Source organism: Eulemur rufifrons, chromosome 15, assembly GCF_041146395.1.
Source record: "Eulemur rufifrons isolate Redbay chromosome 15, OSU_ERuf_1, whole genome shotgun sequence".
NCBI classification, from domain to species: Eukaryota; Metazoa; Chordata; class Mammalia; order Primates; family Lemuridae; genus Eulemur; species Eulemur rufifrons.
In genome coordinates, this window is record NC_090997.1 from 13,271,251 (window position 1) to 13,283,810 (window position 12,560).

The following is a 12,560-nucleotide window of genomic DNA, read 5'->3' on the forward strand; positions in this document are numbered from 1 at the left end:
CAGAATGGGAAAAAATTTTTGCATACTACACATCAGATAAAGGACTGATAACAAGAATCTATTTAGAACTCAGGAAAATCAGCAAGAAAAAATCAAGCAACCCTATCAAAAAGTGGGCAAAGGACATGAATAGAAATTTTTCAAAAGAAGATATAAAAATGGCTAACAAACATATGAAAAAGTGTTCAACATCTCTAATCATCAGGGAAATGCAAATCAAAACCACAATGAGATATCACTTAACCCCAGTGAGAATGGCCTTTATCAAAAAAACCCAAAACAACACATGTTGGCGTGGGTGTGGAGAGACAGGAACACTAATACACTGCTGGTGGGACTGCAAACTAGTGCAACCTCTGTGGAAAGCATTATGGAGGTATCTTAAACAGATTCAAGTAGACCTGCCATTTGACCCAGCAATCCCATTACTGGGCATATACCCAAAGGAAAAAAGGTCATTCTGTAACAAAGGCACGTGTACCCAAATGTTTATAGCAGCACAATTCACAATAGCAAAGATGTGGAAACAACCCAAATGCCCATCAATACATGATTGGATTAGTAAACTGTGGTATATGTATACCATGAAATACTACTCAGCTATAAGGAATGATGAAGATACAACATCTCTATGGTTCTCCTGGAGAGAGTTGGAACCCATTATATTAAGTGAAGTATCCCAAGAATGGAAAAACAAGCATCACATGTACTCACCAGAAAATTGGTTTCCTTGATCATCACCTAAATACAAATCTGGAAATGACACCAATTGGACATCAGACTGAGGTGGGGGGTGGGGGAGGGGATGGGGGTATGCCTACACAATGAGTGCATTGCGCACCGTTTGGGGAGTGGTAACGCTTGAAGGTGCTGACTCGGGAAAGGGGGGGTGGGGAAAAAAATATGAAACTATTGTTTTTAAAAAAAAAAAAATAAAAAAAAAATAAAATGTTTATATACTATGAAAAGGCAGCCACCGTTAAGACCAAAGGGGGAAAATTATCGTAAGTAAATGACATAATAAAGACTTCAGAACTCAGCATACAAGTATCAACCTAGAAGATCTCTCTAGCCCTGATTTCATTTTTTCTTCACATCGCTATACATACATTTCATACCTTTTCCATAGATACATTTCTGGAAGTGGAACCATTGAGCCAAATAGTACGCACTTTTCCTAGGCCTTGGAGGACGCTTATGGGCAAATTGCTCTTCAGTAAGATGGGGACAGTCCCACCAGCAATGTACAGGAATGCCATTCCTCCAAGCTCTGCCAAACCTGGGTATTTGCAAACTGATAGCAAATAATGATATCTCCTTTTAAATTCAGCTCTTTAATTATTAGGATGGGTGAATTTTTTTCCCAAATTCATGTTTGTATGTGTTTTTTGTTGCTGTTGTTTTTAACCCACTTTCACAGAAGGCAAGTTTATTGTTGTTGTTGAGTTACCTGATCATGTCTTTTGTCCATTATTTTCTCTTTGGGCATTTATTTTCATCTTATAAACTTATAAAAGCTCATAATTTGCCATGACTATCAACTCTTTTAATTCTATCATGTAAGTTACAAATTTTCCCCCAGTTTGTAGTTTGCTGTGGAAATTTTTAATGTATATATATGTGATCACCTTTATGCCTTTTTTTCTTTATTTTGCCTGTATTTGATATCTTTCTTAGCAATAATTTCTTGACTCTAAAATTATATAAACTTTCACTGATTTTTTCACTTTATTTTAATTTTTACATGTATCTCTATAATCCATCTTGATTATCCCATTTTGGGGTAAGATATTTAATTTTATTCTTATCCCAAATGATTAATTAATTGTTCCAGTAATTTTTTTTTGAATAATTCATCCTTTCTTCACTGAGATAAAATGCCACTATTATCATACAATATTTTATTCTATGTATATTTTCTATTGTGTTCCATATTTTAAAATTATTGTTATTATTTTTTTAGAGATGAGATCTTGCTATGTTGCCCAGGCTGGTCTCAAACTCCTGGTCTCAAGTGATCCTCCCACCTCAGCCTCCCAACATGCTGGGGTTACAGGCATGAGCCATTGCTCCCAACTATTTTGTTCTATTGATTTATCTGTTAGGGTTTGTGTCAGTACCATCTTGATTATTGTACTATTAGACTACATTTCATAAATTATACTTCATAGCTATGTAACCCTGAATGAGTTATTTGACATTTGTGGGACTCAATTTCCTTATCTGTAAAGTTATTTTTATTTTATTTGTAATTATGGATGGCCTTTTCATTTCTTTTCTTTACTTTTTTTTTTTTCTTTTGAGACCTGTCATTCTGTTACCCAGGCTGGAATGCAGTGGTGTGATCATAGCTCATTGCAACCTTGAACTCCCGGACTCAAGGGATCCTTCCTAGTAGCTAGGACTACAGATGCATGCCTGTCTGGCTAATTTTTTAATTCTTTGTAGAGACAAGGTCTTGCTATGTTGCCCAGACAGCTCTCAAACTCTTGGCCTCAAGAGGTCCTGCTGTTTTGGCCTCCCAAATTGCTGGGATTACAGGCCTGAGCCTGGCCTCCTTATTTCTTAAATTGAAAGGTTACCTCATTAGTTTTAGAATGTTTGTTTTTGAACACTGGAACCCATCAATTCTGGGTGGACACTTCGTACAGTATGCCTCTTTCAAGTTGGGTTGGGTGTGGGCCAAGTGCTGTGGGCCCTGTAGCAGATGTGAAGTATTTGTCATAGTCTTTCCGTGTGAGCACTGAAGCATGCAGAATGCATGTCCATAGCTTAGAAGAAAATTCCAGAGGCCAGAGAGAAGCACTCATTTAAAGAAATGCTGCATCACTCACGTTCTTGTTGCGCTGATGTCAACAGTAGGTGGGAAATATGGATATCAGTGATTGAGTTGAAAAGTAATTTGGTAGTCAGACTTTTGAATGTGAGTAAGGTTTTAGAATACCTTAACCAATTTATTCTGCTTATATTTTCCTTCATCATATATGCATATGAGTGATATGTGATTAAAATCTGTATCTAAGTAAGTCTAAAGGAATGCTTCAGTAAGTATAAACAAAATTATAAGTGATAAAGCATTGCATCATAGTTTAATTGGCAGCTTTTGTTCTTTGTGGTATATAAAATAATAATGTTATTATAATTGATGGTGTCATAGTCAGTGAAATACAGTATCTGCATTTAAGGCTCCAAGTTTCTAATTACTACTTTAGTTGAATCCCACAAGTTTTGATATATAGTACTTATGTTCATTGACCATTATGCACTTCATGATTTCCATTATGATTTCTTCTTTTATATGAATTATTTAGAAGTGTGGTTTGAGTTTCCTAGCTTATGGGTGTTTTTTGGCTGTCTTTTTATTATTGATTTCTAATTGTATTGCATTGTGGTCAGAGAGTGTGGTCTGTGTTATGCTTGTGTTGATACTTCTTTTGTGGCTTAGTATATGGGTGGTTCCTCCTTTGGCTGCTGGGGACCTGTCCTCTCCTCCTCACAGCACTGCTGGGCTGGACTCCATCCCAGCCAGTTGCTGCTCTGGGCTTGGGGGCATATTCCCAGACAGCACTTCCCACACTTGGCTGACTCTAAGAACCACCTGAAGTGCTTCTTAAACACACCGGTTTCCAGCCTGTACGTCTGGGTCAGAACCCTGGAAACTTCATGCTGAATAAGTGCCCCTAAGGTGATTCTCAAGACTGGGCAAATACAGGAAATTCTGCACAGTTGGGAACCCAACTGGGATGGGGTAAAATGAAGTGCAGTGATGGAACTAGACTTGAAGAAGATCACTGCCAAGTGTGAGCCCAAGAGCTACCGGGGGAGGGGCCTTATGAAAAATGCAGGTTCCCAGGCCTCACTTGGAGAGATTCTAATTCAATAAGTCTGAAATGGAATTTGAGAATCTGTATTTCTAACAGGGCTCCAGGTAATTTTGATGCAGATAGTCCTTGTGCCATGCCCCGAGAAACCCCATAAAGGGAGGATTTCGAAGGGAGGAAGTAGCTCAGCTGAACTTTAAGCTTTGTAGAGTGACAGGCAAAGTTCTTTCAAGAGTGGAGAGTTTGGGCCAGGAGCGGTGGCCCATGCCTGTAATCCCAGCACTTTGGAAGGCTGAGGTGGGAGGATCTCTTGAGGCCAGGTGTTCAAGATCAGCCTGGGCAACATAGCGGGACCCTTTCTCTACAAACAACAACAAAAATCAGCCAGGTGTGATAGTGCATACTTGTAATGCCAGCTACTTGGGAGGCTGAGGCAGGAGGATTACTTGAGCCCAGGAGTTCTAGGCTGCTGCAGTGAGCTATGACTGAACTACTACACTCTAGCCTGGGTGACAGAGTGAGACCCCGTCTCTCAAAAAAAAAAAAAAAAAAAAAAAAAAAAAAAAAAAAAAGAAAGTGAAGAGTTTGGAAATAAGGTTGGGACTTGACAAGAGTGGAAAAGATATGATTCATTTGCGATATGAATTTGGGAAGAAATGAATACAAAACTGTCTAAGTGGCAGTCCTGCTGACAGATGGTGGGGATTTGCCCAGGACACAAGACTTACACAGTTCAGTCATATCCATCAGTTCGGTGACCACAGATTCAACCAACCATCGATGGAAAATATTTGAAAAGAAAACAACACTAAAAAATAACAATACAACAATAAAAATACAAATTAAAAACAACATAACAACATAACAACTATTTATATATCATTTACTTTGTATCAGGTATTATCAGTAATCTAGAGATGATTTAAAGTACAGTACACAGGAGGATGTGTATAGTTATATGCAAATACTGCTCTATTTTATATAAGGGAATTGAGCATCTGCAGATTTTGGTATTTAGGGGGTCCTGGAACCAATCCCCTGCAGATACTGAGGGACAGCTGTGAGGCAAGATACTATGTAGGTGGAATAATGGTCAGTCTAAAAATGTACTCAAAAGTCATAGAAGTCTGACTGTTATCTCTTATAATTTTCTTATAACTAGAGGTTACATTGTGTCTATTGAGTGTCTGTGCTCTATGAAGTTATGCATAATGAAGTTCAGTATTTATTCAACTGATGTGTTTTTCTGTGTGGCTGGACAAGGCACACAACTCTGCAAAATAATGAGAGAACAGATTGACTTTTGGGAAGTATTAATTGTATAACAGAGTGAAGAAAATGGGTACAATTCTTTATTTGACACTCACTCGCTTTCAGGACTCCCTTATTTCTAATTGTGGGTGGTTGGGAGTTATAATTCCTTTCCATTCATTTACTCAGACATTTACTGAGCACCTACTTTGTGCCAGTCACTGTTGTGAATGCTACTAAGATGAATAGGAAGTGTGAGGAGAACGCATGGAAGTTTCTGAAGGCAGTTCTTTGGGTTGTGATCACCAGCTATATTCATCAGTCTTTCTATGAACAAACCATCTGGAAAATTGTATTGAGATGCTCAGTACAATGTGATATATAGCTCGATTCAAACCTTACGTCTTCCACTTAGTTCGGAGCAGGTGAACTGTGTCTATGGGTAAGCAGGCTAGCATAGTGGTTAGGATCTCAAGCTTCGGTGTCACAGAACTGTGATTGAATATGAGCCTATGTTTATTTTCTGTGTAATCGTAGGCATGTTGCTAACCTTCTGAGCTTCAGTTTGCTTGCCTGTAAAGTAGGGATGATAAGTAGTATCTATGTCTGTGGGTTGTTATAGGGATTAAATGGGATAATGGGTGTAAAGTGTTGACATAATCCCCAGTACTCTGTAAATGCTCAACAAATGTTAGCTCTTTTTAGAAAAAATATGTTTATAATCTAAGAAGCAAGATAGAGAGAAAGGTATTTTCAATATTGTAATTAAATGGTAATTTCTATGTATTGCAGGCGCTAAACACAGCGATTTTCTGGAATCTAAGGGATGCTTTGCCAATACAACATCCTTTGGCAGAAGAGTCAGTTTCTCATCTCCTGGTGAAACGGGTCCAAGTGTCAGTGAGCCTCTAGGCCTCCCCAGCCTGTCTGCTCACCTGGAGTAAGTAAGCTTCTGCTGAAGAGCTGTCACTGTGGGGGGAAATTCTGACCAAGAAGACAATGGTCTGAGAGGTAGCATGATACGCTTGGCAAGAGCACGGATTCTGGACTAGATTGTCTGGGTTCAAATCCCAGCTCTGCTACTTAGTATCTGTGTGAACTTGAGCAGATTACTTCACCTCCCTGGGCCTCAGTGTTCTTAACTGTCAAATGGTGATAATACTTCATGTATATACCTGAATATAAAACTCCAGCCTATACATAGCCCCAAGCTTCAAATTGATATATGTAACTGCTTTCTAGATATCTCCCTCTGGATGTCCCACACGCCCCTCAGACTCAACGTGCCTTGAGTGAACTTATCATTACGACTCCCCACAAACTAGGTCCTCCTGTATCCCTTGTCTCAGTTGATGGTCTCGGTGTTAATGTAGTCCCAAGGGTGTAGACCCCTGGGTCATACTCATCTCCTCCCAGTCATCCAGCTGGGGATCAAGTTCTAAAATATCTTAGAAGTCCACCTCTTCCACTCTACCTGTATTACCACAGTCCCATTCTAGGGTCTGATCATCTTTTACCTGGTCCACTGTAATACCCTCTAAATTAGTTATCCACTGCTGCAAATCCCCTAAAACTGAGTGGCTTAAAACAACAAACATTTATTAACTCACATTTTCTGTGGGTCAGGAATTTGGGTGTAACTTAGGCGGGTTCCTATTGCTCCTATGAGATTACAGTCAAGGTGTTGGCCAGGGCTGTGAGCTCATCTGAAGGTTCAACTGGAGGAGGATCCACTTGCAATCTCACTCACATGGTTGGTGGCAGGATTCAGGTTCTCACAGGCTGGTGAGGCTGACAGCTCAGTCCCACTCTGGCTGCTGGCCACAGGCTTCTTTCAGTTCCTTGCCTCCATGTAGGGCATCTCACGATGGGGCACCTGGCTCTCCCTAGCAAGCAACGTAGGGTGCACACAAGATAAAGCCGCAGTCTCTTTGTAATCTTAGAAGTGACATCCTGTCACTTTTGCTTATTCTGTTTGTTAGCAGTTTGGCACGTGTTTGTTAGAGTCACTAGGTCCTGTCCATGCGCACTGGGCAGAGATTACAGAGGGAATAAATACAAAGAGGCAGGGATCATTGGCAGCCATGTCAGAGGCTGTCTACTATACTCTCCTAACTGGGCTCCCCAACTTACATTTTATATTCTTTTTTAAAACTTTTATTTATTTATTTTAAAAATACATGCTGCCAATAGGATTAAGTCTTATATTCTTAAAGCCCATTCCTCACACAGGTTCCAGAGTTCTCTAAAACAGAAATTGGACCCTATGTGACCAAGTCATGTCCTTGCCTACCATTATTTAATGCTACCTCATGAAAGCATGATAAAGAAGAGTCGAAGCCCCCTCACAGGAACTACAAGTTCTCCAGATCTCTCTTCCTTCTCCTCTCCAGCCTTTGCTGCAGTACTCCTGACACAACCCCATCAAATTCTTCATTTCCCTGCTGTTTCTTCTTTCTATGGAAGGAAGCTCATGCTGTCTTTTTTTTTGCCTGAAGTGGCTTCCCCTAATGCCCTTGCTTGTGTTCACATGTTGGAGGAGCTGCTCAGCTCCCACTGACTTCCCTAGTGGCCTCGTCTCTGCTATGCCCTCTTTCCTGGGGAACTATTTTTCTCACCTTCCCTATTCAGTGTTAGTGAGTGTTCTGAATGGGAGCTGCCATCTTCTTACATGACTCCACTTCTTGAGTGTGATTGATTTAAGGGCGGGGGCGGGGTGGACATGATCTAAGCTGAACCAATAAGAGCCTTCCCTGAGATTTTTCACCTTAGAGATGGGGGTTAAGATTGGTTGGAAGACCGTGAGAATTTGAATCTGAGACTGTCGGTGGCCTTGTTGCTCTTGTGAAGAAGCTCATCTGCAATTGGTAAAAGCAAAGCCAAGATGTCAAGACAGGCAGGGACCAACAGGGGAGAGTGACAGTTCTGGAGATGTTGAGTTCTGATTCCAGTTGTCCCCAGCTATACCCTTGTCATGGGAACTAATACATCCCTGTAATTGTTTAAACATGGTTTGAGTTGGATTTCTGTCACTTCCACCTTGATTAATACCGTGGCAAATTTACATCCATCTCCTGAGACTCAGCTCAGGCGAGCCTCCTCCATAAACTCTTTTCAAATGTACCCCCTCAAGCCTAATTGCATTATGTGCTCTTCTGGGCGTTCCCTGTATTTCCTAAAAGGTTGCTATCACTACGGTTACCCACTCTTCCACAGTCATCTGTGTATGTTTCCATCTTCTCTCCCCCTAGACCCTTGAGCACAGGGACTGTGTTGAATCATCTTTGGGTCCTCAATGTCTAGAACAGTGCCTGCCACAAAATGTACTCATATGAATGTTTGTTGAATAAATGAAGTAGGTGGATACTTCTAAAGTTCTTTTGGAAAATTTCCTTTATCCTTTTGATCTTTTCTACACAATTTGTTCAGCAAAGCCTTTCCCCCTCATATTTAGGAGAGACATATTTTATTCCAATGTCAAAATGATCATATATTCTGAATGGGGCAGGTGCTGAGTTATTGAGCTAGGGTTCTTTTTGATTTTTAGGCCACATAGTCTAGAGTTAGAAGATCTAGGCTGCAGATCCAGCTCTGACCCTGTGTAGGTGTGTTTTGTCGTAGAAAGTCAAGTTCCCTGAGATCCCATTTCCTTTTCAAGTGGAAATGATGATTATTGGCCCTACCTACATAACAGGATGGTTAGGGAACAATCAAGACAAACAGTATGAAATTGCTTTGAAACTATTCAAATATAAGAGTGATGCAACATTATGAAAAGAAGATCCTATGGCTTGATAACAGATAACTATACCCAAAAACATTGCCCAAGGCCATGTATCAAATGCAAAGCCATTGAAACCAGAAGTGATTGCTTTTTCTGCTGACACCCACAGCAGTTTCTTGTAGCCTTTTTAACTGCTAGGAAATGCAGCATGAAACACATCATAACCGTTTCAGTCTCGGTTTGTTTTTTTTTTTTTTTTTTTTTGAGACAGAGTCTCACTCTGTTGCCCAGGCTAGAGTGAGTGCCGTGGTGTCAGCCTAGCTCACAGCAACCTCAAACTCCTGAGCTCAAGCGATCCTCCTGTCTCAGCCTCCCGAGTAGCTGGGACTACAGGCATGCACCACCATGCCCGGCTAATTTTTTCTATATATATATATTTTTTAGCTGTCCATATAATTTCTTTCTATTTTTAGTAGAGATGGGGTCTCGCTCTTGCTCAGGCTGGTCTCGAACTCCTGAGCTCAAACGATCCGCCCACCTTGGCCTCCCAGAGTGCTAGGATTACAGGCGTGAGCCACCGCGCCCGGCCTCGGTTTGTTTTTGATTCTTGCTTTCTCTCCTCTATATTCTTACTGACTTTTTATTTGCATTTAGTGGTTTTATTGAACATGCATCTTTTTTTGGCAACAGATTTATTGAAAATTCATTCACGTATCATACAGTTCACCCATTTAAAGTGTGCAACTCCACGACTTTTAGTGTATTCAGAGTTGTGCAATTATCACCACGATCAATTTTAGGACATTTTCATCACCACAGGAAGAAATCTATACCCTTTAGCAATCACTCCCCATCGCCCTTGCTCCCTCAGCCTGAGACAACCATGAATCTACTTTTTGTCTCTATAGAGGTGCCTGTTATGGACATTTCATATTCATGGAATTATCAATATGCAGTCTTTGGTGTCTGGCTTCTTTCGCCTGGCATAATGCTTTCAAGGTTTATTCATGTTGTAACAAATATCAGTATATCATTCCTTTTTAACAATTGTGGTAAAATATATATAGCATAATATTTGCCACGTTACCCATTTTTAAGTGTACAGTTCTGTGGCATTAACTGCACTCATAATATTGTGCAACCATCACCATTTTCAGAACATTTTCAGAACATTTTCATCACTCCAAACAGAAATTCTCTACCCATTAAGCAATAACTCAACATTCTCCCCTCTCCCCAGCCCCTGGTAACCTCTAATCTACCTTCTGTCTCTATGAATTTACCTATTGCAGATACTTCATTTAAGTGGAAGCATACAATATTTGTTCTTTTATATCTGTCTTATTTTGCTTAGCATGTTTTCAAGGGTCATCCATGCTGTAGCATGTCTTTGAACTTCATTCCCTTTTATGCTGAATGATATTACACTATATGTGAACACCATATGTTGCTTATCCATTTGTCTGTTGATGGACACTTGGGTTGTTTTCACTTTTTGGTTATTATGAATAATGCTGCAATGAACATTCATATACAAATATCTGTTTGAACCTCTGTTCTCAATTCTTTTGGGTATATACCTTGGAGTAGAAGTGCTAGGTCTTATGGTAATTCTACGTTCAACTTTTTTTTTTTTTTTTTTTTGAGACAGAGTCTCACTTTGTTGCCCAGGCTAGAGTGAGTGCCGTGGCGTCAGCCTAGCTCACAGCAACCTCAAACTCCTGGGCTCAAGCGATCCTCCTGCCTCAGCCTCCCGAGTAGCTGGGACTACAGGCATGTGCCACTATGCCCGGCTAATTTTTCTATATATATATTTTTAGTTGTCCATATAATTTCTTTCTATTTTTAGTAGAGACGGGGTCTCGCTCTTGCTCAGGCTGGTCTCGAACTCCTGACCTCGAGCGATCCACCCGCCTCGGCCTCCCAGAGTGCTAGGATTACAGGCGTGAGCCACCGTGCCTGGCCTACGTTCAACTTTTTGAGGAACCACCAAATAGTTTTTAAACATGTATTTTTTAAAATATATTTCAGTCCCCTCAAATTGTGGAAAAATAAATGATATGCTCAGGGACTTTCATAGGGCAGTAGTCCCAGTTCTCATAAGTGAGAGCAATTCTAACATAAGATATGTCAGATTAGTTTCTAACTACCGGTTTAAGCATGTGGAAAAATCTAATTCTTCTTTTCTTTCCAGCACTGCTGCAGATTTGGATCAGAAATCCTCCTCCTCACATTCTGATCACTCCTCTGAAACCTCATTGCCTGAAGTCCAAAAGGATAAATATCCCAAGGAATTCAGCCTGCTTAGGTTGCAGACAAGTAAGTCATAGGCTCTCCTCCATGTGCCTCTGTGCCCAGGGCCGTTTCAGAAGTCTGCCACACTGTGGCCACAGTCACTGAAGACCCCCAAGTGCCAGGCATTTGACATGCTTTATCTCTACTTCTCCCAGCAACTCTGCGGGGGAGCTCTTGTTATATGTTTCTCAAAAAATGAAATGCCTTTATATAAAACCTGTTAAAGTAGAGCAGCAAAATATTAAAATAATATAGAAGTATATAGAGTATAAAAACCCATTCCTCAATATTCTCCAACAGTATCCCTATTCTGCTCTATAGCTGTGAAGAGTTGATATATATTTTTCCAGAGTTTTGAAATGTATATGTATGTGTATGTATATACACATATATATATATACCAGTATAAAATAGATGGGTTTTCGTATACAGATTGTTTTCAATCAGCAGTAAATAGATAATGGACTTCTTTCTGTGTCAATATATATAGATCTATGTGGCTAATATAGACCTACCCATTTTACAGAGAAGGAAACTGAGGCTTGGAGAGATTCAGTCACCCATACAACCACATAGCCAGGAAGTAGAGTAATGTGGTTAGAGCCCAAACTTGCCTGCCTCCAAAGCTTGTGTTCTTCCTTGGCTACCCCAGAACCCAAATGTTTCTCAAGCAATCCTAGAGCTGCCAGGGGATCTTTTATTCTTTAAAATCACCATTAGCAATCTTAGAGGACAAGTATCAGATGATGGAACAGAGGCACTAAGAGGTCCAGTAACGAGCCTGAGGTCTGACAGCAGCTTTTCTTGTTTGATGTTACCATGTGTGTACATTTCCCAGTGTCACTGTAGCACATGTACATGCTATTGTTGCAGCTGACACTGTGTTCCGTCTACTTGAGATGCCATTGTTGGCTAGCCATTCCCTGGTTGGTGGGCATTCTATTTTTCCTACGTAGTTATCAGAGTGAAGGTTGGATCAGAGATGTTTGCAAGACTATCTCTGAGCTTCCCAACCCATACCTAACTTCCAAACATAAAATGGGCTTTATTTTTGAAGGAGAGATTAAAGAGGGGGGAAAATGCAGCCTCTTAGGTCCCTTTCCCCCGGTTTCTTTTCCTTTTGTGCCTAGTCCCACAGAGGTTGACACTGCCCCGATGTAGAACCAAGGAATTATGCAGGTTGATTAAACATGGTACAGCCAGATAGCGCCTGGGGAGTTTGTACAGCTTTTTGTCATCCAATTACATTATGAGGCTGGGAGTGGCACTAATGGAAGAATTTCTCATGCCTTGCAGAAGACGGACAGCGTCCGGAGTGGACATTTTACCCGAGGTTTAGCAGCAATATCCACACCTACCATGTTGGAAAGCAGTGCTTCTTTAATGGGGTCTTCCTCGGCAACAGGAGGTCTCTGTCAGAGAGTACGGTGGACAAGAGCTTGGGGAGAAAGAAATACGGTAATGTTTTC

The 12,560-nt window shown here is 40.5% G+C and overlaps 1 protein-coding gene across 1 annotated transcript in view; it reads left to right on the plus strand.

The window, feature by feature from the left end:
* SPATS1 (spermatogenesis associated serine rich 1) overlaps positions 1-12,560 on the plus strand; it is a 47,257-nt gene that overhangs the window by 17,047 nt on the left and 17,650 nt on the right. The window contains exons 4-6 of the mRNA XM_069489054.1: positions 5,865-6,012; positions 10,991-11,115; positions 12,388-12,549. Of these exons, the coding sequence (XP_069345155.1) occupies positions 5,865-6,012; positions 10,991-11,115; positions 12,388-12,549 (435 nt within the window). The remainder of the gene's footprint in view (positions 1-5,864; positions 6,013-10,990; positions 11,116-12,387; positions 12,550-12,560) is intronic.